The sequence below is a fragment of the Homalodisca vitripennis genome, unplaced genomic scaffold (assembly GCF_021130785.1).
Source record: "Homalodisca vitripennis isolate AUS2020 unplaced genomic scaffold, UT_GWSS_2.1 ScUCBcl_5235;HRSCAF=11875, whole genome shotgun sequence".
NCBI classification, from domain to species: Eukaryota; Metazoa; Arthropoda; class Insecta; order Hemiptera; family Cicadellidae; genus Homalodisca; species Homalodisca vitripennis.
In genome coordinates, this window is record NW_025781352.1 from 14962 (window position 1) to 41764 (window position 26803).

Genomic DNA, 26803 nt, shown 5'->3' on the forward strand with positions numbered 1-26803 from the left:
TGAAAGCCACACTTAAATACTACTTTTCAACATAGTCGCCATTCAAATTTAGGCACTTATCATATCGATGGATGAGCTTGACAATGCCTTCCTCATAAAATTCTGCCGCCTGTGTCTTCAACCAGTTTGTCACTTCTTGCTGCAGCTCTGTGTCGTCGTCAAAGCGCTGCGTTGCCAGCCACTTCTTCATTGTTGGGAACAAGTGGTAGTCACTTGGTGCAAGATCCGGGCTGTATGGTGGATGAGGAAACAACTCCCACTGGAATGATTCGAGAACTTCACGTGTGCGATTTGCTGTGTGAGGTCGAGCGTTATCAACAGAATTTTCGAGCTCAACTTTCCCCTACGCTTGTTTTGGATCGCTCTTCTGAGGTTTTTTAACGTTTGGCAATACCTTTCTGAGTTGATTGTAGTGCCTCGTTCCAGGAAATCAACAAGAATTACACCTTTCTTGTCCCAAAAAAAACCGTCGCCATAACCTTTCTTGCCGACATCGTTTGCAAACGTTTTCTTGGTTTGTGAGGTGAACTTGTGTGTCCCCACTCCATTGACTGCAATTTGGTCTCGCAGTTAACATGTTTCACCCATGTTTCATCGCCAGTTACGATGCGATCGAGTAGTGATTCACCCTCTTTGTCGTAAGCATCCAAAATTGTTAACGCTGCAGCCATGCGCTGGTTTTTGTGGACGTCGTCGTCGGTCAGGATTTTCGGTACCCATCTTGCACAAAACTTGTGGAAGCCAAGCTTATCAGTGACGATTTCGTATAACAAAGTTCGTGAAATTTGAGGGAAACTAAGCGAGAGTTCCGTTATGGTTAACCGTCGATTTTCTCGGACCTTTGCGTCAACTTTCTCAACAAGTTCGTCAGTCACTATGCTGGGTCTTCCACTTCGCTCTTCGTCATGAACATTTGTTCGGCCATTTTTAAACTTAATGACCCATTGTCGCACTCCACCTTCAGTGATAATGTTGTTCCCATAAACTTCACACAACTGCCGATAGATTTCTATAGGCTTACAGTTTTTGGCAGTCAAAAACCTAATTACTGCACGCACCTCACAGTTGGCGGGATTTTCAATTGCGGCAGACATTTCAAACAGGCACTGTGACTAGACGCGTTACAACACGAACTTCCCGCTAGCACGGCTGGATAGCCACTGAGCGGTGGGACGTCCTGACACCAAGATGGCCGCGCTAGTCCCGCCCCTGGCGGCCACAGCGCAAAACGTAATCAACTTTCTGAACAGCCCTCGTAAAACATCAATATAACACAAATAAATATGATTAGTAAATGAATAAACAAATACTTGCTAACATATTTACATACAAGTTTACATTTACTAAATAATAACCCTAATAATGTTTACACTGAAAATTCACGTTTTTTTTCGCTTGGACACAACTCAAATCACTACATTACTTTTGTAAAGAAATACAGTAAAATACTGTATAAGTTACTATTTTATTTTGTATTTACTCAAATGCTTGGTTATCGGCACATAAACAACAAGAAAGGCCGTTACGCAACACAGTACTCCTCCGCTACGTCGGTCGCGTGACTGGGAGACAGAATCATCGCACAGGTACTTCGGTATTATCACAGCCCACTGTTTTTGGATGAGTTTTCCTTATCAGAGATCAAAATAAACTTCATTATAGTTCCTTCTCCATAATGAATAAAAAAATACTCAACGAGTCATACTTCCTATCTCCAAATCATCTCCAAATAGACTCACGAATGACCTGACATTTTAGAATAATGAAACGTTGTTCTTATAGTTTTTGATTTCATTGATTGTCGTAATAACTTGTAAATTCCAAAATAGGTTAAATAAAGTCAGTTGTTTTTAATACTGTAAATTATTTTGTCCCCGATAAGGAAAACTCGTCCAAAAATAGTGGCTTCTTGATAAGTACTAAAAAACAACATAAGTTTCACAGATAAAATAGTAGAGAAACAACATAAAACTCGTATTTACTGATAGTTTGGAACCTATTGAATACAGCTGTTTGGTTATTAGGCCAAAATAATTTTGTACTATATGAAATATTATTGAAATACGACAATATTGGCGACGCTGGCACTTTATGCACCTTTCATACCATCAAAATTAGCGACGCTGTGGCACTCAAAGGGTTAAGTATGTTGAAACTTTGCATTTTATTAGAAAAATAATTTTGAAATTAACTTTAGGTTTCTAATACATAAATATTATAGTAGATGTATTTATACATAATTAATAATATAAAAAAGTTAATGTTTGTTGGATCATCAGAAACCAATGTTTTACATATTTCTTAATTATTTTTTAAGTGCAAACATAATGTTGTTTCAAAGAAATCAACATTTGTTAAAATTCCAGTGCTATGATAGAATTGTTGTTGAATTGCTTGTGGAATTGAAAGCGATGACTTAGTCAAAGTCAAGTTACCTTTATTTATATTATGCACATGCGGACAATAAATAATATCAACTACAACTAAGTTACTTTAATAATTAAAGTAATGCATTTTAAAGTATAAATATAAAGTAATGCGATAACTGACGCAACTAAATTGTTTTTTTCTTTCTAATTATTTAATATTGTATCTTTGACGCTAATGTTATTCTCTATGAATTGCGCAAATAAAGTCTATTGTCATTAAGATTTCATAACAATGTCAGTGTATAAAACTCTTGAAATGAAAAAATTCATTTTTTATTAAATATTCTTTTAATTTTAGTTTATATTTTTTTGTTAAATACTTTAAATTATTTTTAGGTAAAACTAATTCATTCTTATTCCTAGTGTTATAACTATGGGTTTCAAGTCCTAGCATACATAACACATTCTAAAATTTAAAGACTACTGTTAAAATGTTCAGTTCAGTAAAGTGATTTTTAACTGAATCTTTCTTCCTAATTTATAACATCGATCGCAGTGCTCTTTTTTTGCAGTATTTATTTAAGTTTTTGTTTGTAGACCCTCCATACATATCTATTCTGTGTACAATATGGCCATGGAAAACCATCTTTAACCCTTTGGCTGCTATGCAACAATATATCGTTTTCGGTAATCGTGCCGAAAAATGCTATGCAACGATATATCGTAGTTGGCCTTTGTTCCGGAAAATGCTATGGAACGATATTTCGTTGTTGCGAATTTTTTTTTCCAGCACTAAATATTACGTTATTTACACGCGGATTGCGGTAAATGACAGTTGAATAAGTTTACTTTTCCTTAAAAATAATAACAACACTTGTATTTGCTGGTTTTTTTATAGTACACTAACGGCAAAAACAGCTGTGATCTAGATAGCACAGGGTAAGTTTTTTGTGTTTTTTTCATTATATAAGTAAAAATGTATATTTTTGCATGAAAATTTCAGTATGTACTCAAAACAACATATGGTTTTAGGTAAAAATGTATTTAAAAAAATAAAAGTTAAATTTAATTATGTTTTTCTGTGTCAAAGTTAAAAAAAAAACAAAAACAAATATATTTATTTATTTGTTTACATAGTTTTGTATTTTTCAAAATATATTATTTTTTATTTCCTTACATATATTATACTACAAAACAAAACATAAATCAATGAAATGGGTTAAAATTTGAGGAACTTATGATTTTTTTAGTAAAACTCTAAAAATTCACCATTTTAGGCTTAGCACTTTTGGGATAAAATCCGATAAAAACCTGAGCACTTTTGGGATAACATGTCAAAAAATTCTTAGCAGCCAAAGGGTTAAAACCGGTAAACTGCACAAATAAGACAGCCTTTTAATAGCATGAGTTCCAGAATTAATACGATTAACTATTCACACAGTGTGCAAATTCCAGCTAAGGTTATGATGAGATCTATAAATTTTATGTTATTAACTTGATCCAAATAGATATCATTTATTAACATATTAGGACTTGAATGTTTTCTATCTTGTTTTGTACTGAAAGAGATGAAGTTAGATTTTATTCTGTATTTAAAAGAAATCTATTATCAAGGACACATTTTTGTAATTTTGAAAGTTCCAAATATGCAGTTGATATTGTTAACATTTTTCATTAGTTGCTTGCAAAAACCTGTCAATTTACTTTGGTTGGTACAGATCTTGGACACTCATAAAAAAGGTACATATCAGAAACATTTCTAAATGTTGTGTCATCTGGCTCTAGAAAAGACTGAAAGCAACACTCTTTGAATATGAAATGAAATGAAAAATGACAATATTGTAGTTTCTTTATGTATGTATCATAATTTTAAATACTTCTTTTACAATAAGAGTTACATTACGTTCTAGAAACACCATTAATAAATATACTTTGTAGTTTTTACATTTTAAATTTTATCTATCTATTTTTATTAACCACGTTAAAGTGCAGTGATAGCAAAGTAAGTTTGTGCGTGGCTTCTTGCATCAAGATTTTCCATACCGGAAAAAACTATTACAACCAGCGTTCACAAACAAATGTGTGTAAAAAAGTGTTGTACTTCAATTTTCAATCATTTCACACAAAAGACCTGTTAGTTCAACAACAACAAAAACAAGCCAAAAAGGTGTTTTTCTACATTATTAGTTTAAAACAATTATTTGACTTTTTAGTTTATTTTCAATAAGTCTTTAAGAGGTTAAGAATCTTGAAATGTTTGAAAATATTAGTAGAAATATTGTCCATGTTTCCCACGTCTATCAAAGTAAAATACAGAAACCAGTCCTTGTTGGTAAAACACAGTTGACATAGCTCGATGTTCCAGGGACCTGAACGAATCAGCCAGCATTAAGAATGCCACCGGAGCTGTCCAGCCTCACAATGTTTGGAGGAAACCTTCCACAGGTCAGTCTTGTATAAAGGGTGTTTCAAAGAAATTTACAACTTTGAAAATTCATATAAATTTATTCAAAAAAGGTACAGTGCTGATTTTAGTGTTGTTTTAAAGAAAAACACATCAAGTTTTCTTTACCTTAAACTAAAGATGTTCTATGTGGCTTCCGTTGGTTATCTTGCAGACATCTCATCGGTAGTCGATTTCTTTCCAAACTAGCACTAGCATTGCAGGTGTAACTTGCTCACCGGCGATATAGATTCTTGCTCTTAAGTTTCGGTAGAGTGGCGGGCAAAGGAGGTACATAGACCATATCGTTGATGAAGCCCCATAACAAAACGTCTAGAAGTGTCAGGTCTGAGGAGCGCGGGCCATGCAAGTGGTGCAGCACGGCCAGCTCATTGACCTGGAAAGCTGTCAATGAGAAATTCCCAGACATCATAGTCTGATAGTATGGTGGTGCGCCATCTTGCATGAAGTAAACGTTTCATTCTCGGTTATCCTTATGGATCTATGGTATCAAAAATTGTTGATGCATATCTAGGTTCACCATTCCATTGATTATTCTCTCTTGGAAAAAAGGGGCCATACATTTTCTTCTTGCTCAACGTTCAAAATATGTTCAGTTAAGGACTATCATGATGCAATGTTACATGTGTATTTTCCTTGCTTCAAATCCTACAGTTATGTGTGTTCACATTGCCACTTAAGTGAAAAGTTGACTCGTAACAAAAGATTATGTTGTTCAAGAAATGTTTATCATCATCCAATCAATTTAACATATCTGCAAAGAAGTTCTTCAGGGTAATTTTATAAGTGTGTTTAATTGCTTGTAAAAGTGACAAATCTGTACATTTTCTCAACGCATGTTAAACTATTGTATGTAGGACTTGCAGCTCACGAGATTTCACAATATTGTCGGGTTGATTTCATAAGGCTGTTGACAAGACTTTGCCTCATTTGCTCAACGACTTCATCAGTTGTGCTTGGATGACTTGATGATTTCTTATGTTTTACTGAGTACCCCGTTTAAAAAACATTTATGCCACTCAGGCCTACTAGGAAGGTTTTTAGCGTACTTGGTACGAAAATTATGCTCAACTGTTTTTGCCGACTTTGATTCTACAAACTGAAACACAACACACAGCTAGCACGCTCCAGTCCAGTAAAAGCAGCCATCCTTAACATAACTGCCGCTATCGCTTGTGGTGCGATTCTGTACTAGCGAACTATGCGAGTCAAAACTTGATGTGTTTCCCTTTAAAACAACAATACAACCAGCACCGTACCTTTTTTGAATAAATTTATATGAATTTTCAAAGTTGTAAACTCCTTTTTGAAACATTTTGTATACCTGGAACTAAAGTACATTAATCATAATATTGTTTTAATTTTAAGAACCATAATATACATTAATAAGGACTGAAATTCATATTAATCCAGAAGATTATACAGTTTGGACATTTTAATGTGTAAAGCTACCAGTGTGAAAACTATTCCAATTGTCTACACAATATTACTTGATTGACCCAATTCATACTGCTCACTTGATTAAACACTACACTATACTATCTCCAATTCTACATGTAAATGATCATGGCCTCTAGATGTGGCACGCAAACTTACTGTAGTGGTACACTGTTTTAGAGTACTCGATAATATATTTTTTAAAGCTTATTTTAACTACAATAAGTGCTCCAAAATGTAAACAAACTATACAAAATTTTTCTTTCAAAAGACCACAGAAACATGTTTTGTTGATGTGTTTTTGTTTACTTTTAACATAATTTTTTAATGCTTAAAAACTATATGAAAACAAGTCATCACTTGGAATACATAAAAAAAATCAAAAATACACATTTGATCCCAGATTTTATGCTTGTTGAAAATCTGATATTTGATAAGATTTATGTGGTTCCTCTTCGCTACCAACATAAATTTTATTGCAATCAAAATAATAACTACTACTTGAAAAAGTATGTGATGTGACAGTACGTTAATGCACCGCATATGCAGCGCATGCTACTTCTGATAGAGAGGACAGGGACAGGTCTACCTACATTTCACTCCATCAATAATTAAGCCAAGGAACAAATAGCGTTGCTACTGCTTTGATGAGCAACCGCTGAGCAATTGTATTTTTGTAAATGAGAACAGCCTACACATCTTAATTTCATTTGGTAAAATAAAAACTAAACTTTATAATTCCAGCCAAGTATTCAAGCACTAATAGAGTTTGTGATGTAGGGAGTGGAACATCACGACTCAGTTGGACATCACCATACGTACCGCAGGACGTGAGGAGGCAACAGCACTCGGACACAGGAGCTCGGCCACGCACCTCACCACCACCTCCTCACTCCCCACCTACAAACTCGGCCACACCCAGCGGCAGACACAACCCTTCAGCCTGACAGCCATTGGGTTGTTCAGCAGATCAGTCAGGTAACCTTTGTTACTACCAAGAACCTGCATGTCCTTTGTTTGAAGGTTATTTTTGACGATGGAAGGATTGTGAAGGAAACAGGATTTTTTCAGACATTTGCCATCGTTCAGTGAAACACCTGAGTGTTACTGATTTCTTGTTTCAGTTACCTGAGTGTTTAGATTTCTTGTTTCACTGAACGATGGCAAATGTCTGGAAAAATCCTGTTTCCTTAACCTGCATGTATTACTACCTATTTATCCTGTTGTACACCACATGTTCGAAAAGTCCCACCCTTTCCCTTATCAACTTTTGAACAGAAATATATTAACAAATACCCATAGCTTTTATAATCACTATCAGTAGTATACTTTGGCCGTTCCTGGGACAACGCACCCGAGACCGGATCTGGGACAAACCGTGTGAGACCGAATCTGGGACAGAAAATTGTTAGAGAGCGACAAGAGTGTGAGTACGGGTGGTCAGAACCGCGCCGCGCGAATCACCACGCATGTCATCGCTGTCCCGCCACCGACACCACGCGTTGTTACTGTAAGTATGCAAGCAATCGGCACGCGCCTCGTCAGCACCGCGCCGCGCGACTGCTGAACCGTCACCGCCAAGCAATTGGCACGCGCCTCGTCATCACCACGCCGAGCGACTGCTGAACCGTCACCACCACCGCGCCGTGTGAGACACCGCGTGTTGTTTCTATAAGTATACAAACAATCTGTACGCGCCTCGTCACTGTCCAGTCACCGCCGCGCCGCGCGACTGCTGAACCGTCACCACCACCGCGCCGTGTGAGACACCGCGTGTTGTTTCTATAAGTATACAAACAATCTGTACGCGCCTCGTCACTGTCCAGTCACCGCCGCGCCGCGCGAAACACCGCACCTTATAAATTACTAGTTTGGTATAATGTAAGTGTATTGTGGATAGTATTAATGAATCAGAAAAGTCGGAAAGAAATCCTGCTTCGAGCTTTAGAGGTTCATAAACCTGTGGTTAAGCGATTCCCTAAGAGAAAAATTGTAACTTTGGGTATTGATGATTTGTGGGCTGCAGACCTTGTTGTAATGATTAGGTTTTCAAAGGAAAATGATGGATTCAGATACATACTTAATGTAATTGATACGTTTTCAAAATATGCGTGGTCAGAACCATTAAAAACTAAAAGCTCACAAGAGGTTACTAAATTGTTTGGTAAAATATTAAGAAGAGCGAAATTGGTTGGTCACAAACCCCCGAACCTTCTTCACACGGATAAAGGACGAGAATTTGTTAATAAGGAATTTAGAGAGTTTTTACACAAAAATCAAATAAAGTTTATACCATACTGAAAATGAGGAAAAAAGTGCCATTATAGAGCGTTTCCATAGAACTCTCAATGAAAAAATGAAAGTGCACTTTGAAATTCAAAACTCTTTTAGATGGGTGTCACATTTACAGAAGCTTCTACGTCAATATAACAGTAAATTTCATAGCACTATAAAGATGAGCCCATCAGAAGTGAATTCAAGCAATGAACAAACTTTAAGAAACATGTACGCAAACACTGGACGATGTCTAGTATTCAGACCCAGACTTTCGGTTGGAGACCGTGTAAGAATTACTATAAAGAAAGATGTATTTGGAAATAAATACCGCAGAAATTGGACAAGAGAAATTTTTCGGATTGTGGCCGTCAACAAAACTTGCCCTGTTACCTACAAAATAGCAGACCAGTCTGGTGAGGAAATAATAGGATCGTTTTATGAAAAAGAGTTACAAAAACCTATGTTCTAGTTCAGAGTCAAATGTATTAATAATGCTCTCATCCTTCCTTCCACTCATCCCACACACCCACCCTCTTCCTACTCCTCTTCCTATTCTCATCCATCCATACCTCATCCTTTTCCATCGTCAATCGCCCATTACAATAAGAGAGTAGCCAGCTCTATAATAATGGTGTTTTCTCCTGCTAGCAAGCAAACAGCATTTCTCAATGCTACGGATGGTCTTCGAAGATCATCAGTCAAGAAATGTTCGAATTTGTGGAGAAGAGGTTACGGCATCTAACCTATCCCGCCACCAAAAAACAAAGAAGTGCATCCATACCTCATCCTTTTCCATCGTCAATCACCCATACAGTAAGAGAGTAGCCAGCTCTATAATAATGGCGTTTTCTCCTGCTAGCAAACAAACAGCATTTCTCAATGCTACGGACGGTCTTCGAAGATCATCAGTCAAGAAATGTCCAAATTGTGGAGCTGAGGTTACTGCATCTAAACCTATCCCGCCACCAAAAAACAAAGAAGTGTATGTCAGCGTCAAATCCACCAGCTTATGCTTCTTCCAACGGATTCAATGAAAAACCTCCTTCGATGAAACAAGTATGTTCAAGGTGTGGTGTTGAAGTCAGGAACTCCTCCATGTCCCGCCATAAAAAAACAAAGAAATGCATGTCCACGTTAGACAGACAAACTCCGGATTTTGATATGTCTATGTTGGAAAACTACGCTGATGCTGTGAGTGACAATCAATTCCAGAACGTGATTGCTGATTTTGATATGTCTATGTTGCCAGAGTCCTATTCAAATCTCAGACCTGAAGAACAAGACGCGATTGCTGATTTTGATTTGTCTATGTTAGACACTCCAGATTTCTATTCCAAAATTAGAGCTATAATTGGTCCATCTACAGCTGACGCTCCAAAGTTTGAACCACCAGTAAAAAGGATACACCCCGATTCATCGAAAATTATATCAATACTTGGTCCACCACCATTTGAAGTTCCGGATAAGTCAGACTATTCACTGCATACACCATATAGTCCTGTATACCATTCACCACTACATATCCCAGAGAGTCCAACATACAACGTGCTTAGTCCGACCGATGTACGTGCTCAAATAAAACCCCAGAAGAAACCGTGTCCAAAATGTAGTAAGGAAATAACGGTTTCCAACATGGCTCGGCACCAAAAATCTCAGAAATGTGCCAAAAACCAGCATGGTATGACATATAACGAACGTCTGAAAAAGATGGAAATCAAACCAGCTCCTAAAAGTAAAATGTGTTGGATTTGTGAAACACCAATAGAGTCATCCAACTGGAACCGTCACAAACAATCGAAACGTCATATCCGTTTGTCAGCACTTCATGAAGGTCCTCGATACAGGAGTGAAATATTACCCATTACGAGACTGACACCAAGACTGCCGGCACCTACTCCAGACATCAACATGCTGGTAAAGAAATACCCAAAACGACCAAGGGAAGTCAAACAAGTACCGAAGGTCAATACAAACGATATAGCTCTTGAAGCGATGATCCGAAAACCGACTAGACCGCAAAAGATTACTACAGGTGTGAAAAAGATTATTAGTGAGACACCGACTAGTACAATTAATAGTGAGAATTCGATTAGTCCTACCATGGAAGAGAGACAGCTTCTGTCTGAAACAGAATCACCTTCAACACCTCATCTGGTTCCGGTACGTACTCCAGAGGAGTCACAGACAATACTTGATGAAATATCAGAAGTCCAGTCGGCATTCACGGGAAGATTGAAAACGTATGTGATTATGAACAAACGTGGGATCAAAGATCCAAAAATGTTTCTTGAGATATGCAAACCACTCGTTGTTGACAAACTTCAGGAAGCTGTAAAAGAAAAGAATCTTAAGGTAAACATGGTTTATCATGCTGAATTCAAGAAAATAATAAACGATGTGGAGGTGACTCAAGTCATGAACTTTAAAACGAAAAATGAAATTCTTTACTCGACAACGTCTCTGTCTGACTATTATAACTCAGCAAAACTTAAGATGTTGGTTGAGATGGAGGAGTTTGAGGCAAACGGTTCTCAATGGTCCACTAAAAAGTGTGAAAGACTTGGAGATCAGAGTCAACCGATACGTTTCCTTTTCACGGATCCAGCTATGTGGTTCTACCAAAACAGATTCAATCCAAAAAGGCTGTTATTAATGTAAAAAAACGAAGATCAGAAATGTTTTATGTGGTCTATTCTGGCAGCTTTACATCCAGTTAAGGTTCATCCAGAAAGAATCAGCAATTACGAACCTTTCAAACGAGAGCTGCTTCATGCACTAGCAACTTGCGAATGCCCCATGAAACTTGATGATATAGCAAAGTTTGAAAGACTTAGTGGCATTTCTGTTAATGTCTATGCTTATGATGACAAGTTCGATATATTCCCGCTGAGAATAACTGATAACGAGATGGAAAAACATGTTAATCTACTGTTTATCAGAGAAAAAACAAACACTCACTACTGCTGGATCAAAGATATGTCCCGTTTGGTTAGTTCACAGATCTCACGAAATGGACATAAGATGTGGATATGCAATAGGTGTTTGCAACACTTTACGAGAGAGGATTTACTCATCAAGCATAGAGAAGACTGTAAACACACACGATGCTGTGAAATTGGAACTACCAGAGCCAGGAACTGTAATTAGATTTTAAAGATTTCAATTGCTCAATGAGAGTGCCCTTTGTGTATTACGCAGACTTTGAATGCTGTCTAGCACCTATTTCAACATGTCAACCGTGTAAAGTGGATTGTAATGGTAATCATCAGTCGTTCACTATCAAATATCAGAAACATAATGCCATTTCCTTCTGTATGTATGGGGTGTCAGAGGACGGCTTTTCCAAACCACCGATTAAATACTTTGGAGACGCTGCACATGTATTTGTAAAATCATTGATTGAGGAGTCGATAAGGATTAATGAACTTTACAAGAGTGAAGCAATAGTCCCCATGCAGTTGATGACAAAAGAGCAACAGGAAATGTTTGAATCTACAACTATGTGTCATATCTGTGGAAATTATCTTGGTGATGATCGTGTTAGAGACCATAACCATTTTGACGGGTTTGTTTAGAGGAGCAGCTCACAACAAGTGTAACATCAATTTCAAAAAACCTAGGTTCATTCCTGTTTTCATTCATAATTTAGCAGGTTACGACACTCACCTATTCATTAAAGAGTTTGGTAAGTTCGAAAATCGCATATCATTGATACCCAACAACGAGGAACGGTACATTTCCTTTACGGTCAGTGTGGAAGGTGGAATTGAACTACGATTCATCTATTGATTCAAGTTTCATGTCTCAAAGTCTCGATAGGTTGGCAAAGAATCTGACTAGATCTCAATTCAAACACATCTCAACATATTACAATGGTAAGGACCTCAATTTATTGCTACGAAAAGGAGTGTAACCCTTACGACTACATGGACAGTATAGAAAAATATAGTGAAACATCACTACCTAGTCAAGAAGAATTTTACAATAGACTGAATAAACAACACATAACAAATGAAGATTACAAACATGCGTGCGATGTATGGACCGCCTTTAACATTCAGAACATGAAAGAATATACAATGCTATATAACGAAACCGATGTCTTGCTGCTTGCAGATGTTATGGAAAACTTCAGGGATGTATGTCTCAATACATACAAATTAGATCCTGCATGGTATTTCACAGCACCTGGGTTGGCTTGGAACGCAATGCTAAAAATTACAAAAGTCGAACTGTCTCTATTGACTGACATCGATATGGTACTCATGGTTGAAAAGGGTATTCGTGGTGGTATTTCACAGTGTTCTCATCGATATGCGAAGGCAAACAATCCCTACATGAAAGACTACGACAAATCGAAACCAAATAACTACCTCATGTACTTGGATGCAAACAACCTGTATGGGTGGGCAATGTCTGTAAAACTACCATATGCAAACTTTCAGTGGAGCAGTACAGACATCGATGTAATGAAAGTTAGTGACGATTCACCCACAGGCTACATATTAGAAGTTGATTTGGAATATCCTGAAGAACTACACGGCGTACACTCTGATCTACCTCTCGCTCCAGAACGTAGAGTCCCACCAGGATCGAAAATGGCAAAGCTTCTTACAACCCTCTACAGCAAAGAAAAGTATGTCGTACACTACAAAAATTTAAAGCTTTATTTGAGTCTGGGTATGAAACTAAAACATGTTCATAGAGTTTCTTAGTTTCAGTCAAAGCAATTGGTTGCAACCGTACATTAATCTGAATACCATGGAGCGTACAAAGGCGAAAAATGATTTTGAGAAAGACTTTTTCAAATTAATGAACAACTCAGTTTTTGGAAAAACTATGGAAAATATGAGAAATCGTGTGGACATTCGTTTGGGTACTAAATCCAAATTAGTGGAAAGATGGGTTAGCAAACCGAACTTTAAGAGTCGAACCATCTTTACAGAAAACCTAGTTGCTGTACATTTTAGTAAGAAAAAACTTTTGTTAAATAAACCTATTTACGTAGGTATGAGTATTCTAGACATATCAAAGACACTGATGTATGATTTCCACTACAATGTAATGAAAGAGAAGTATGGATCTAACATAAAAATGGTGTACACTGATACCGATTCCCTGATATATGACATCAAAACGAAAAACTTCTATGAAGACATGAAACATTTAATTGGATTATTTGATACAAGTGACTACCCCAACCCCAACCAATATGGGCTTCCCCACGTAAACAAAAAAGTTCTGGGTAAAATGAAAAATGAACTTAATGGTCGAATCATGCGAGAGTTTGTAGGACTACGATCCAAGATGTATGCTAGCAATATTAAAGACAACCATTTCATAAAGAGGTCTAAGGGTGTGAAAAAAGCTGTAGTTGAAAATGAAATTACCTTTAGCAACTATAAAGACTGTTTGTTTAGTAACATCGAGCACTACAAAACGATGAATACAATTCGGAGTCAAGCACACAATCTCTACAGCGTAGAACACCATAAAGTGGTACTTTCATCAAAGGACGACAAGCGTTTCGTACTCGAAGACAATATCCGAACCCTAGCATGGGGTCATTATAGAATATGCGAAAACTGTTAAATTGTAAATGTATGTAAGAGTACATACTATGGAAATTCAAGTGTATTGCAAAGATAAATTCGAAGACCAATTTTTACCTAGACCGTTACGGTGTCTTATTGTAGGACCGTCTGGGAGTGGTAAAACGAACTTGTTATTGAATTTCATTTACAACAAAGATGGAGTTCCGTTCAAGAATCTATACGTGTTCAGTCGTTCAATAGAACAACCTGCATATGTAGATCTGCGTGAACAATACAGTAGATTAGAAAAAAACCTTAGAAGACAAATAGCGTTTTTCTATTCGTCCTGTCAAGATCTCATTTCTATCGATGACTGCAAACCAAACTCACTTGTGGTATTTGATGACTGCCTCCTAGAAGAGCAAACTAAAATCAAAGACTATTTCATTAGAGGACGTCATAAAGGGATTTCTTGTGTCTACCTGAGTCAGAGCTATGGTCGAGTTGATATGCAGGTCATACGAAACAATGTTAATCTGTTGTGTCTGTTTACAATGAACAAGTACTATACAAAGAGAGTGTTCCAGGACTTTGTAGGTTCTGACATGACTTTCAACCAATTTGAGGCTCTCTGTTTTGAGTGCTGGAAAACACCTCATGGATTCATATCTATTAATACTACAGCTAAACCACAAAAAAGGAAATACATGTGCAATTTAAAAAGGAAACTAAGTGTTGAATAATACTTCGCTGTACAACGTACCAGTATAAACGTAATTTGACGTTTTAAGTATAAACGTAATTTGACGTTCAAGTATAAACGTAATTTGACGTTCAAGTATAAACGTAATTTGACGTTCAAGTATAAACGTAATTTGACGTTCATAAACGTAATTTGACGTTCATAAACGTAATTTGACGTTCAAGTATAAACGTAATTTGACGTTCATAAACGTAATTTGACGTTCAAGTATAAACGTAATTTAACGTTCATAAACGTAATTTAACGTTCATAAACGTAATTTGACGTTCATAAACGTAATTTGCCGTTCATAAACGTAATTTTGACGTTCATAAACGTAATTTGACGTTCAAGTATAAACGTAATTTAACGTTCATAAACGTAATTTGACGTTCTCTAAACGTAATTTGACGTTCATAAACGTAATTTAACGTTCTCTAAACGTAATTTGACGTTCCAGTGTAAACGTGACTTGAAAGATTTGAAGAATAACGCTGTATCTATTACTATAAGTATACAACATGGCGAATAAACTAGATGCAAAAGAAGCAAGGCGACTTGAAAAAATTCAGACTGTCTTGGCTGCAAAGTTCAAACGTGCTGAACAGGATGAATTAAAAAACTTCTCAAACAAAAAATACTATATCATCAAATGCTAATGAGACGTCTGCCAATCGTAACATATCAATAACACATGATCGGACCGCGCTCACCTGTTTCTAAAGCTAGAAAGTTGGATGAGGTTAAACCGGAAATTACAAAGTGAGTTTGCTCAGACCCATTTTAACCCTAGAACTGGCGGTCATTTCATCCTGTAGTGTCGGGCTGTTTTGGAGCTTCGTGCAAGGTTTTTTTTAAAAAAATTATTAAAAATATAAAATAAAAGCAATATAAATAAGATGTATATATTTTTTGTGTGTTCAGAATTAAACGTAGAATTGCACTATATTGTAAAATTAACCATCAAAAATTTTCTAATAAACACTTTTTTTTTAATCAAATATAAAATTTACGAAAAATATTTCTTAAAATTGGGGGGGACCATACCTAGCAAATGAAGTTATAGTGAGAAATATTTATAAGTGAGAATAGCCATTCTGTGTCAAATTTTATCTAGTTTCAGAAAAACATAAATATTATACACATTTATGAAAGCATCATAAAGCTATAGAACAAAAAGCAGCGATGCGTATAAATTCTGAAAAATCGGGTGTACACGTAAGACTTTGGTAAAACAAGTTTTGCTAATACATTTATCTATGAATACATGTTATTTTGCATATTTTATTACTTAGAATAAAATAGAATATACAGTAGTAATGAAATAATTACCATAAATTATTTTTTGAAAAGTAAAAAAAGTTAAATTTTTGCCATTGTTCAAAAATTTTTGCGAAAAATTTTCATTCAGCAAAATATAAAATAGTTTCTAAGGCTTGTACTATATCAAAATTTATAAATTTATGGTTTATAAGTAATAGGAAATATTATGTAGTTAGAAAAAACTATAAATATAACTAAAGATATTGAAAAAATATAGAATAACCCAAACAGTTATTATATATAACCAAAGAAAATTACAGGAAAATATATATTTTATTGTGAAAACTATCTATTTACCAAAAATAAATAGTTACTTCAGAGCTAAAAGAGTGCTATAAATAACGTTTAGTAAGTGAAAACAATAACAAACTATGTGAAATGAATTTTAGCCAAGTCATTTTGCCATAGCCTACACAAAGCCGGTAATTTCTCAAACATATTTCAGTAAATAGAAATTGATTTATTCTAAAATATATATGTTTACACTACTACGACACATCAAACACACTAACACTACACATTAAATACGACACTAAAAACACGCTAAAAACTATTAAAACTTACAAATATCCACATCTCGGCACGAAAGTGATACAGAACGGCAGCGGGAGCAATATGGCGGTCACAACAAACGGCGTCGCGTTTTCTTTTACGTTCAAAATAACAAGCTTGCTACGTCATAACCATAATACAAAGAGGAATAAAACTCATCTGTTCCTTAGCATTTTTCTTCCCGAATCCAATGGTGCATGAATTATATCGATACGTTACCGGAGTATATTATAAAAAGTAATTATACGAGGGAATGTTTGATCGACAAAATTTTGACGGTTAACACCACAAAAGCGGCATTAACCGACATAATTATGTCGATTAACAGTTCTAGGGTTAAAGAGTTAGAAGATGTTTGTGAAAATGAGAAAAAGTACGAACCAATCACCAGAGCCATTAGGGAACAACAACATAGAGAATTGGAAACACAAAAGATATGTAGTCAAAACCGTATGAAACAGTTGGTAAGATTTCAACCTCAAGCATCAGATCGTCGAACGTTTGAGGATGTAGATTACGATGATGAGCCAGAAGTACAACCTCAAGAGCAATCGATGATGTGAAACAGTTGATGGATTCTAAAGTAGTTACACTTGGTTCTCTAGGAGCCCGATACCTTCCAAAATCCAACGACAAACAGTTTGGTATTTGGTACGATGAAAATCTAGAGCAGCCGATGATCGGTTCCGAACCGATTACATTTGATTATGATGACATTATATTAGTCAGCTCTCAAAAGAAATACAAAGGGACTGAAGGTCTTTGGAGATTGTTGACGAAAAACAATATAGTAGAGAAGGATCTGTACACCGATGAAGACTGGAACTCTTACAAGGACATGTTGGTGAGGACAAACTCGCTTTTCCAAAGAAACAATCCCAAAAGTAATCGTCCCAAATCAAGTCAAGGACTAAAGTGGAAACATATGATAAAACCTATTTGGGATGAGTTGGTGAATGGAAAAGTGGCAACAATTGGTTCAGGGTTAAAGGTTTACAATGAAAGTCCGGTCGAATATAAGTACATAAAGAACTTCAAAGACCTCATTGACAGGTTACACTACATTTCAAGCGCAGGAAGAAGCTGGAAACAACAACTTTCATAATGAAAAACTGTCTGTAGTTGATTTCCTTCACGATGAAATGGAAGACCTAATTGCTACACCTAAAGGGTTGAAGTACCTAGTCAGATGTTTGTCTGTTTTGCCTGAACATGTTATAGAAGGTAAAGGGCTTTTGAACGACATCATTAACAAGTTACCATTCGAGTTACATGCGCCCAAGAACTGGAATCTTGATACGTACAACTACTGTGGGCCCGGCACTCAGCTTGACAAGAGACTTGCTAGGGGAGATAAGGGAATTAATCCCCTCGATGAAGCTTGTAAGAAGCATGATATATGGTATAGGGATCATAAAAACACAGAAGACAGGTGGGAGGCGGACAAAATATTACAAAAGAAAGCTTGGGAGAGGGTTACCTCAGATGATGCTGACTTGAATGAGCGTATGGTCGGTCTAGCAACAACAGGAGGAATGTGGTTTGAAACGTAAACTTGGTATGGGGTTAGGAACTTCAGGATGTATCTACCCATCAGATATATAAAGCAATGAAAGCAAATATTTTTTGCCCTATATATAAGAGAGGATATAATAGAACAGTGATCAGTGGTAAAACCAGTGATGGAGAAACTGTATATTGAATTTTCGAGCGGTATAGCAAGAAGTGAGTATAGAACTGCAATGCCAGTTTCAGAGCTCAACTTCAATGCACCCAACAACAATACAACATTCAAACTGGATCATGGAGACGCATTTTATGATTCACGCATAATGTACCACATTCAAGGAAAGTATGTGCAAAAATCTGATGGATCTGATTATCAAACTAACTCTACCGTCAAACTGGTAGACAACTTCGCGGCCTTCTTGTTTTCAAGAATAGAGCTGAGGAAACACAATACATTGATCGACACAGTAGAAACTCCCCGGCATCACCAGCACTATAAAGGGGGTTGTTAGTTACAGTAACACTGAAAAACAAACACTCTCAAGTAGTGGTTTTCTCATCATCGTTTACAGGAGGTGGGAAGTTTGAAGCACTCGGCACACTTGGGCATTTAGGATTAGGGTTCTTTGACCACCTACGTTACCCGATGTACAAGGGAGGTTTTGAAATCACATTTACTAGGAATGAAGATAATGATGCGTTGTTTCACTGGAAAGGGGCAGGGTCCACAGCAACGGATCCTGGTGATGGAAAAATTGTGATAGAGTCGTTTGTGTTACGAGTCCCCATAGTCGATTATACCAGCACTTCCAAAATCCAGTTAATTGATGGTTTGAAACATCTGAGTGACAAGGATGCTTTAGTCTACAACTTCTTTCAATGGCAATGCATCGACAAAAGAGGGGTGTTCGGTTCATCGTTCAGCTTCGATATTACAAGTGTTTACAGAAATGTGTACAATCCTAGATTTGTTATAATCGCACTACAGACAAACAGAACAAACACCCAGGCAAAAAGATCCTAGTAGATTTGACAGCTGCAACATCAAAAAATGTGTCTGTGAAAATTAATGGAGAAAGGTACCCTCAGGAATTGCAGAATTTTGATATTACTAATGGTATATACAGGATCATGTACGATCAGTACCTAGGGTTCCGAAAAATAAACTTCGGAGACAATAACGTGTTAGTAAAACCTTGAAAGAATTTATTGATAACTCACCTTTGGTTGTAATTGACACACATCTACATCAACCAACAACAGACAGATCTCGAAGTGACATTCAGATTGAATTAGATTTTGTAAAAGCTATTGCATCTCCACAGGGGAGCAGCGGCCACCACAGCATATGTTGTCGTTGTATCTGAGGCACATTTCTCATATGACATTACTCGAAACATAATCAAATTCCTGTAAAAACAAATAAAAAAAAAAACAAACAAACAAAAACCAAAAAAAAAAAAAACAAAAAAAAGTAAAATAAAAAAATGATTTTATTTTTTTCATTAGTAAGGGGCAATTATTGTTTTCATGTCAGTGTTTTGTATATAAGAAAGCGTATAGAATGGAAAGTCAGTATAATTATACAGTTCGGCTATCCGAAGCCAAAAAACGTAAGCTTCGTATAGCTTACAAAAGACGGAAACCTACAGTAATCAGATTATCTAATGAACAGCTGTCTCACGGAAGTGATCGATATACTTCTTTCTGGAGAGCAACACAAAGCTGTTTCTAGAGCTGTTAAGAACAAAAAAGGTTTACAATTGCTTCTAAGTTACAAACCAACTCGTATCTAATAAACAAGGAGGGTTTTTGAAGGAAATTATGGAAATGGTGGATTCGTCAGTTCCTGGAGGTAAACGCTTCATCTCTCCATTAATAAGAAGAAAGTTGGCTCCTTTACTGAGAGAAAAATTTATACCTTGGTTAAAGAGTTTAGTCGATGAGGAGTTGGACACCATTATTGAAAAAAGACCCTACGGGTAGAGGGTTGAAACGTCGTATTGGTCGGAAGCTTGATGCACTGTTGTCTGTGAATAAAAAAAAGAGATCTTCCCGCTGTCTCTTGGTGAAATATAGAAAAAATTAGCAGGTATATTAAACATTAATGAGTTTAGAGGTGTTTTCATGCGACAGTTACTTCCAGACAAACCTACAAATATCGAACGTGGTATTGTAAATCTTGGTGACCCTTTTCATCTGGTGGTACTCACTGGACGTGTTATGTGGAAAACGTGGTGAAAAAGAAATTGTATTTTGATTTCATATGGCGATGTCAAATCCTCCAATAGAAGTAGTCAGGTACTTGGGGCCAAAAGGGTTGGTTTATAAACTTCAGAGCGTATTCAGGGGTTTGATGATCCTCCTATCTGTGGACATTTGTGCCTGGAGGTTTCTACGACGAGATTCAGCTGGTGAGGACTGGGAACATATTCTTCGTAATATAAGGAACAATAAAAATGCATGGAAACCGTGGTTTTATTTTTCAACAGATTTGGAGAAGAAATGAAATTGGATCAATACCAACTCAAAACACATATTCAGACCCTTCTCCTAAAACGAGATAATTGAGCTTGCAAGTGATGTATCAAAAAAAGTCTCACAAGATTTATCCGAAGTCAAGAAATTATTGGAATCGCATTTGGTTAAGAAAAATCGGAAAAAAAAAAATAATAAATGCGATCGAGATTGTCCCCACTAGTACCGTAAAATGGTGAAAAGATATGGGGCAGCTTCCTACTGAAAAACCACCAGAGAATTGGTCAAGTGAGCAAAGCAGTGGAGCCATATATGATGTGGTTGTCAAAGTTCAATTGAGTGAATTAGAAGGCAAGATATACATCATGCAGAAAAAATTCAACAACGAAATAAAAAATATATGGAAAGAGGTTTTGAAGACTTCCATGATGGTAGTAACTTCATCTAAAAACTTGTATAGAATTATAAGTATAAATATAAAAAAACTGCAAACCATGCCATTACTCAAAACTAACTGGAACTGAGTCTGTATTGACTCTCCATCTAGAACACCCCCATCCACTTGGATCCAATCGCGGAGTAATTATATATAGCTCTTGTTGGATTTTACTCTGAGAACAACATATACAAACTTGTTGCAAACATGCAAATAAGTTTCTATTTTTGGGACATGGGAAATACATTTCATTCCGAAACCGCTGATACTCCAATGCGGTTACTGGACCATTGAAAAAACTTGAAAAGAGTTTTCAGAGGATTAACATACAATCGTTGAATCTTAGTGTAAATTCTAACGATTTCAAGATCTTCAAAGATGGTGACAAAATATCAATTAATTCTCCAATTAAATTCCTACTTGGATAAAACCGTTTAGTGATCTCTTAGGTTTTGAAAAATCGGATGCAACAAACTTACAAAAAGAATCAACTTACTTCAACTCAAATGAAAATGTAATTGCAATCGAATCCACCGAATCTCAGAGCCGTTTGATGTCATCGAGATACACTGCAATATTGTCAACAACAGTCTTGTCAATCATGATGTTCACTTCTCACAAAACATGTGGAGACAGCATCCTCTACTCCTTTTCCCCTAATGTACCACACGGCTACAAAATATCTCAATCACCTCAAGAAAAAAACCCTACATACCTCTTCGGAGCGGTTTACAAAAAGATTCAACAAGATCACAATCACACTTGTAGACCAAAACAACCAACTGCTCCAGAACAACCATGTAAACAACATCGTCTATTTAGATCTGATCAGTAAATCACAAACACATACATACTCCAAAATTGTGGTAAATAAAAAAATGTGTGGTGTCTGCGCAGTGGCGGGACAGCGATGACAATGCGTGGTGTTGATTCGTCATAGCGCGGCGCGGTTCTGACTACCCGTACTACTCACACTCTTAGTCGCTCTCTAACAATTTTCTGTCCCAGATTCGGTCTCACAAAACCTCACGGTTTGTCCCAGATCCGGTCTCGGGTGCGTTGTGTCCAGGAACGGCCAAAGCTATACTACTACTATCGTTATAAGACTAACATTCATGATTTTTGGGTGATGGGAAACTTCAAACTCCATAAACCTATTAAAAATGGGGGATTGGGGGGGAGGGAGTGAGTTGAAATAAAATTTGGGTGTAAACCCCTATCAAGTGAAATTTCCAATTTGTTCCTTGTAACAAATAAGAACGAAGCCGCTATTATACAACCAAAACCAGAGGTATCTATCACAAATCCAGTAACCCCCATAAAATGGCAGCGTGTTAAATGTCAAATATTTTAATTTAAAAAAATATTTGCTAAATTAAAACAATGCTTTTTGTTTACAACTTTGAGAAACTGTTTATATTTAGTAATTTTAACTAAAAACTCAATAAAATAAAAATCTGCTTATTAAACCTTTTGTAAATTCAAAAACAAATAGTATTGATTTTTCAGTGTATGGAAGGTTTGCATTTTAAAATTTTACTTATTATTCCAAATAAACCTTAAGTTTTTATACACTTTATTTTGAAAAGCCAGTTTATTTCTTCCAAAATTTCAATTCAATGATTCATTTCATTGATTTTCTTTTAATATTTACAATCTTAGTTAAATTTTTGTTTGAATTATAATGTTATTAGAAAATTGCTTTTGAAGGTTCATATTCTTTTGTGCCCTTATTTTAGCCCATTCACTGTGCAAGGCCAATAGAGAAGATGGACCAAATTAATGCAAAACAAGAGTTTCCATCTGTAAGCCTTTTGATCCTACTATTAGGTCTCAATTAGGTAACACTGGTACAATATATACTAATATATGTCACAACAGTTGCAGAACCAGCTGCAGCAGATGACTGGGCTTTACAAGAACTTTGTGGAGAAGCAGCACAACTGCCCTCCCCCTGGATGGGTCCCTCCAACATTGGCCAACTGCTCTAGGTCAGTTCTTGTTTAGTTAAATTGATTAGGTAATAATATTCACTAAATATTCCCTCGGCCAGGGCCCTAAGACATACGAGGGTGGGTACTGTAAACACTATACACAAAAAATCTAGTAAAATAGCAGAAAATAAAATATAACCTAAGCACTGTTGAAGTGATTTTTAATGAGACCTCAAAGGGTTAAGGAGTCCTGCCGGAAAACTAAGCAGCGTTGCTGAACTAAAAAGTAAACAAAGAAACTATCACAGTATTTGGAATATGATAAACATTCCTCATAATTTTACAGAGAAATTAAATAATGACAACTGATTATCCATCCACTCTTCACTATATGTGTGGAATAACATAAAAGTCTGCCACGTAATCTATTAGAAATTATTCAGTGGTACTATTTGAAATGGAAAATGAAATTGAGTATATTAAGCTGCTTTTGATCTACCATTTAGTGTAGTGTATCAGAAAACATACTTATTATTCGCATCAGGGTAAAGATTGAACACAGTAAAAATATGGCTATTCTAAAATTTATACCATCATGATGTTTTTCGTTGCATCGTAGGTCCATACTGCCAGTATATAGCATCAGCCACACAGTGGCAGCAACAGCAGCTGCTCGTCCACTCTCTCAACCAGTGTTGCCAACTGATCTGGCACCAACAGCGTGAATTAGCAGCTCTGAAAGAGGCTCTCAGATTGGTATGTACAAAAGCATTTCTAGGAAAGAAAACTAGTACAGTGTTCTTTTCTAATGGGCTTAATATGAAAATATTTAGCTGTGTACAGTATTACTCTGTTACTCTGTGAGTATTATCACTCTAAACGTTCACATATTCTGAGTTAATCTGTACTGTGTATGAGAAAGAGGGATTAGAAAATATGCAGTTTTAAGTTGATAACTGATAACCTAGTAATGATCTAATTAAATCAATGATTTGATAGGATTTTAAATTTACCATTTACTTGGCATATAAATGCTCAGCAGACAGATGTGGTATCTGACATGTTATCACATATGTTTGTGTGTGTCAATGATCACGACCACCAGAACACAGAAGACAAGATGGTAAATAAGAACCAGTATGAATTATTTTATTAACCTGTTGATGAGTGCAGCAAAACATACCCTAATGAGTGCACATGGCATTTGCCGTTTGGTCGCATATGAGGGAGCACGGCATTTTCCGTTGCAGACTAATGACTGTCAGTTCGTTCTCACTGACTTACTGTGACGTCTAGCGGAGATTTTTGGAACTTTTAAGTTGTTCCTAATAGTGTCGCTGTACAGTGTTGCTAGTCCTGTATCGTGGTGGCACCTGGTGATAACCTTTAAAACTATTTTACGGAGGCGGAACACAAGACCCGCTACGCCTCCGCCATTTTATATGGCCACTCCCCCAGAATGACACAAAGAAGCGTAAACTACTCAGGCAGTGCTATGTGTGCAAACACACCACTCGAACTGGACAAAGAAGAAAAGAAACCAGCTATGAATGTTCAACATGTGAGGTCGTCCTTTGTATATATCCTTGTTTTGAGCAGTATCACACACTAGCAAAGCTTTAAAACAAGATTATTGCTTTTAACAATCTACAATGTATTTTTATATACATTTAAACTATAATAAACAAGTTTATTAACATTTAAAAGTTTTTTTAATTTACTCCCTAAAAGTATGTTACTGGTCAATGAGGCACTCAGTATGGACCGTCATAGCAGCACGGCAAATGCCGTGCGCACTCTTCAACAGGTTAAAGAATATCAAAATATAAATACATTATATTTAAAACACAGAAAATTTTACAGAATATTGATAACAGAGAAAATAATTAATGTTATTCTGGGAAAAATTAAATTTTAATATATAAAAAAATGAATATAGTAAATGTATAATAATATTTTTGGTACAACTTTTAGTTTTTGTATTTCAATATTTCCATAATTCTATTGTTGGAGGTCACTTAGGTATTAAATATTGCAGAGAAAAATAAAATCAGTATTATTAAATCCTTATACTGCATAAAAAAGTAAACAGCTGTATGTAATCTTTGTAAAATGAGCGTGTGCACTCAGAGGAAATATTATGGTGAACGTAGATAACATATATTCATTAATATATTTTAATTATTGTGTAAGAAGTTCATCAACAATATTACAAGATTCTTAAACAATAATATTTAGTATGACCGAAAAGAATTTGATTAATTATACAAACTTTTCAGCTACAGCAACCTCAACAAGAAGGTCACTTCCCCACTCAGACAGACGACCCCGAGTTCCCCCCACTCCAATCTCTACGATCAACGCAGCAGCAGTCTCTCGTTCACGTTGCACTCAAGCCCTCCCTGAAGCGCTGGGCACGTCACTCAGCTCCCCCTACCGTTGTCTCGAGCGCTCATTCCCTCCCCCAACCTGGCCTCCCCCCACAGACCACCCCTACTTCACCTACACCTCTCAACAACCGCAACTCCTCTCGTCCCCCCACCGCCACTGTCCCTGTCCCTCGCCTACTACTCTCAACAATGCTCCTGTCCCGGCTCCCACCCATAACCCTAATCTCTTTTTCAACCACAGTTCCCAATTCACAGACCCAAATTTCATAAATTTATATCCGCCTTATGGAAACAATCTCAATTTTGAGTTTCCCTCCCCAGTTAACTTCTTTCCCAATCCTCCAGAACCTTTTCTTGACATGGGCCTCCTCGCAACCCCAGCCTACCACCAACGCTCAATAACCAGGTCCCTCCTGGCAATAGGGCAAACAACTATTGGGACAATTTTCCGAAGGTAAACTTCATTTTTGAAAGTATTTTTGTAATAGTGAAATCAAATTTAGGCAGAATTCATTTAGGAATATTTTTTTAGTAAACAGTTTGTCATGTATACGTAATCGTAATCCGACTACTTATACAAAGTGAGAGAATTAATTATGAACAATAAATGATTATAGAATTTTATATAATTTAAATCAAATAAATTATTTATTTATTTGTAATTAGTAAAAATATTAACTTCTCCTTTATTACATTATACACCTCAGTTTGATGTTGAATGTGTTGTAAAAATTGTAGAACATTTTTGTTTATGTGTGATTCTAGTAATTTATCTTTAAAAGACAAACTGGTTTTTCATATATATTTTGTTAACAATTTTTTTATTATTCAAAATTCATTTTATGATATTACATTTTTTAAGTTAATTTGCACTTTTATCACCCTCTCTTCCTTTATTTTTCCCTTGTCCTCTTCTGCTGTAAAACACATGCACAAACACCGGATCCCTATAAAGGTTCGTCTAGTTTATGTTTGCTGCGTTTGTTTGGTTTGTGCGTGTGTTTGCACAGCTTTATTGGTATCACTTCATGCTTGCGTTCTGTACATTAGTTGATTGTAGATAAACTTTAGAGCACTTGTTCAGATAAGGTTTTGTGAAGTTCCATTTAAGAATCAAAAACATTCTTGAAAATAAATCTAATTTTTTTAAACATACCATTACTGCAATGTGGACATCAGGCTCTTTATGCACTGCAAATACATCTTTGCATCTTATTCTACAATCTGTTGATTCTTATTCTACAATTTCTATCCGTGTTTACATGGCATTTTCAATGTAACGGTGGATGCGAGAACCACTTGTGTTCATTCACTAAACTGAATGTGTTCATTGCCTCAGGGATAAATCTTATGGTTTT

General features: G+C 36.2%; 1 protein-coding gene across 1 annotated transcript in view; it reads left to right on the plus strand.

Annotated features, from left to right (window-relative positions):
- Nucleotides 1-23094, plus strand: part of LOC124373284 — a gene marked incomplete at its 5' end in the record, with an annotated part of 36766 nt that extends 13672 nt beyond the window's left edge. The window contains 3 exons of the mRNA XM_046831666.1: nt 4735-4814; nt 7051-7248; nt 23003-23094. Of these exons, the coding sequence (XP_046687622.1) occupies nt 4735-4814; nt 7051-7217 (247 nt within the window). The remainder of the gene's footprint in view (nt 1-4734; nt 4815-7050; nt 7249-23002) is intronic.
- Nucleotides 23095-26803: the final 3709 nt, after the last annotated feature.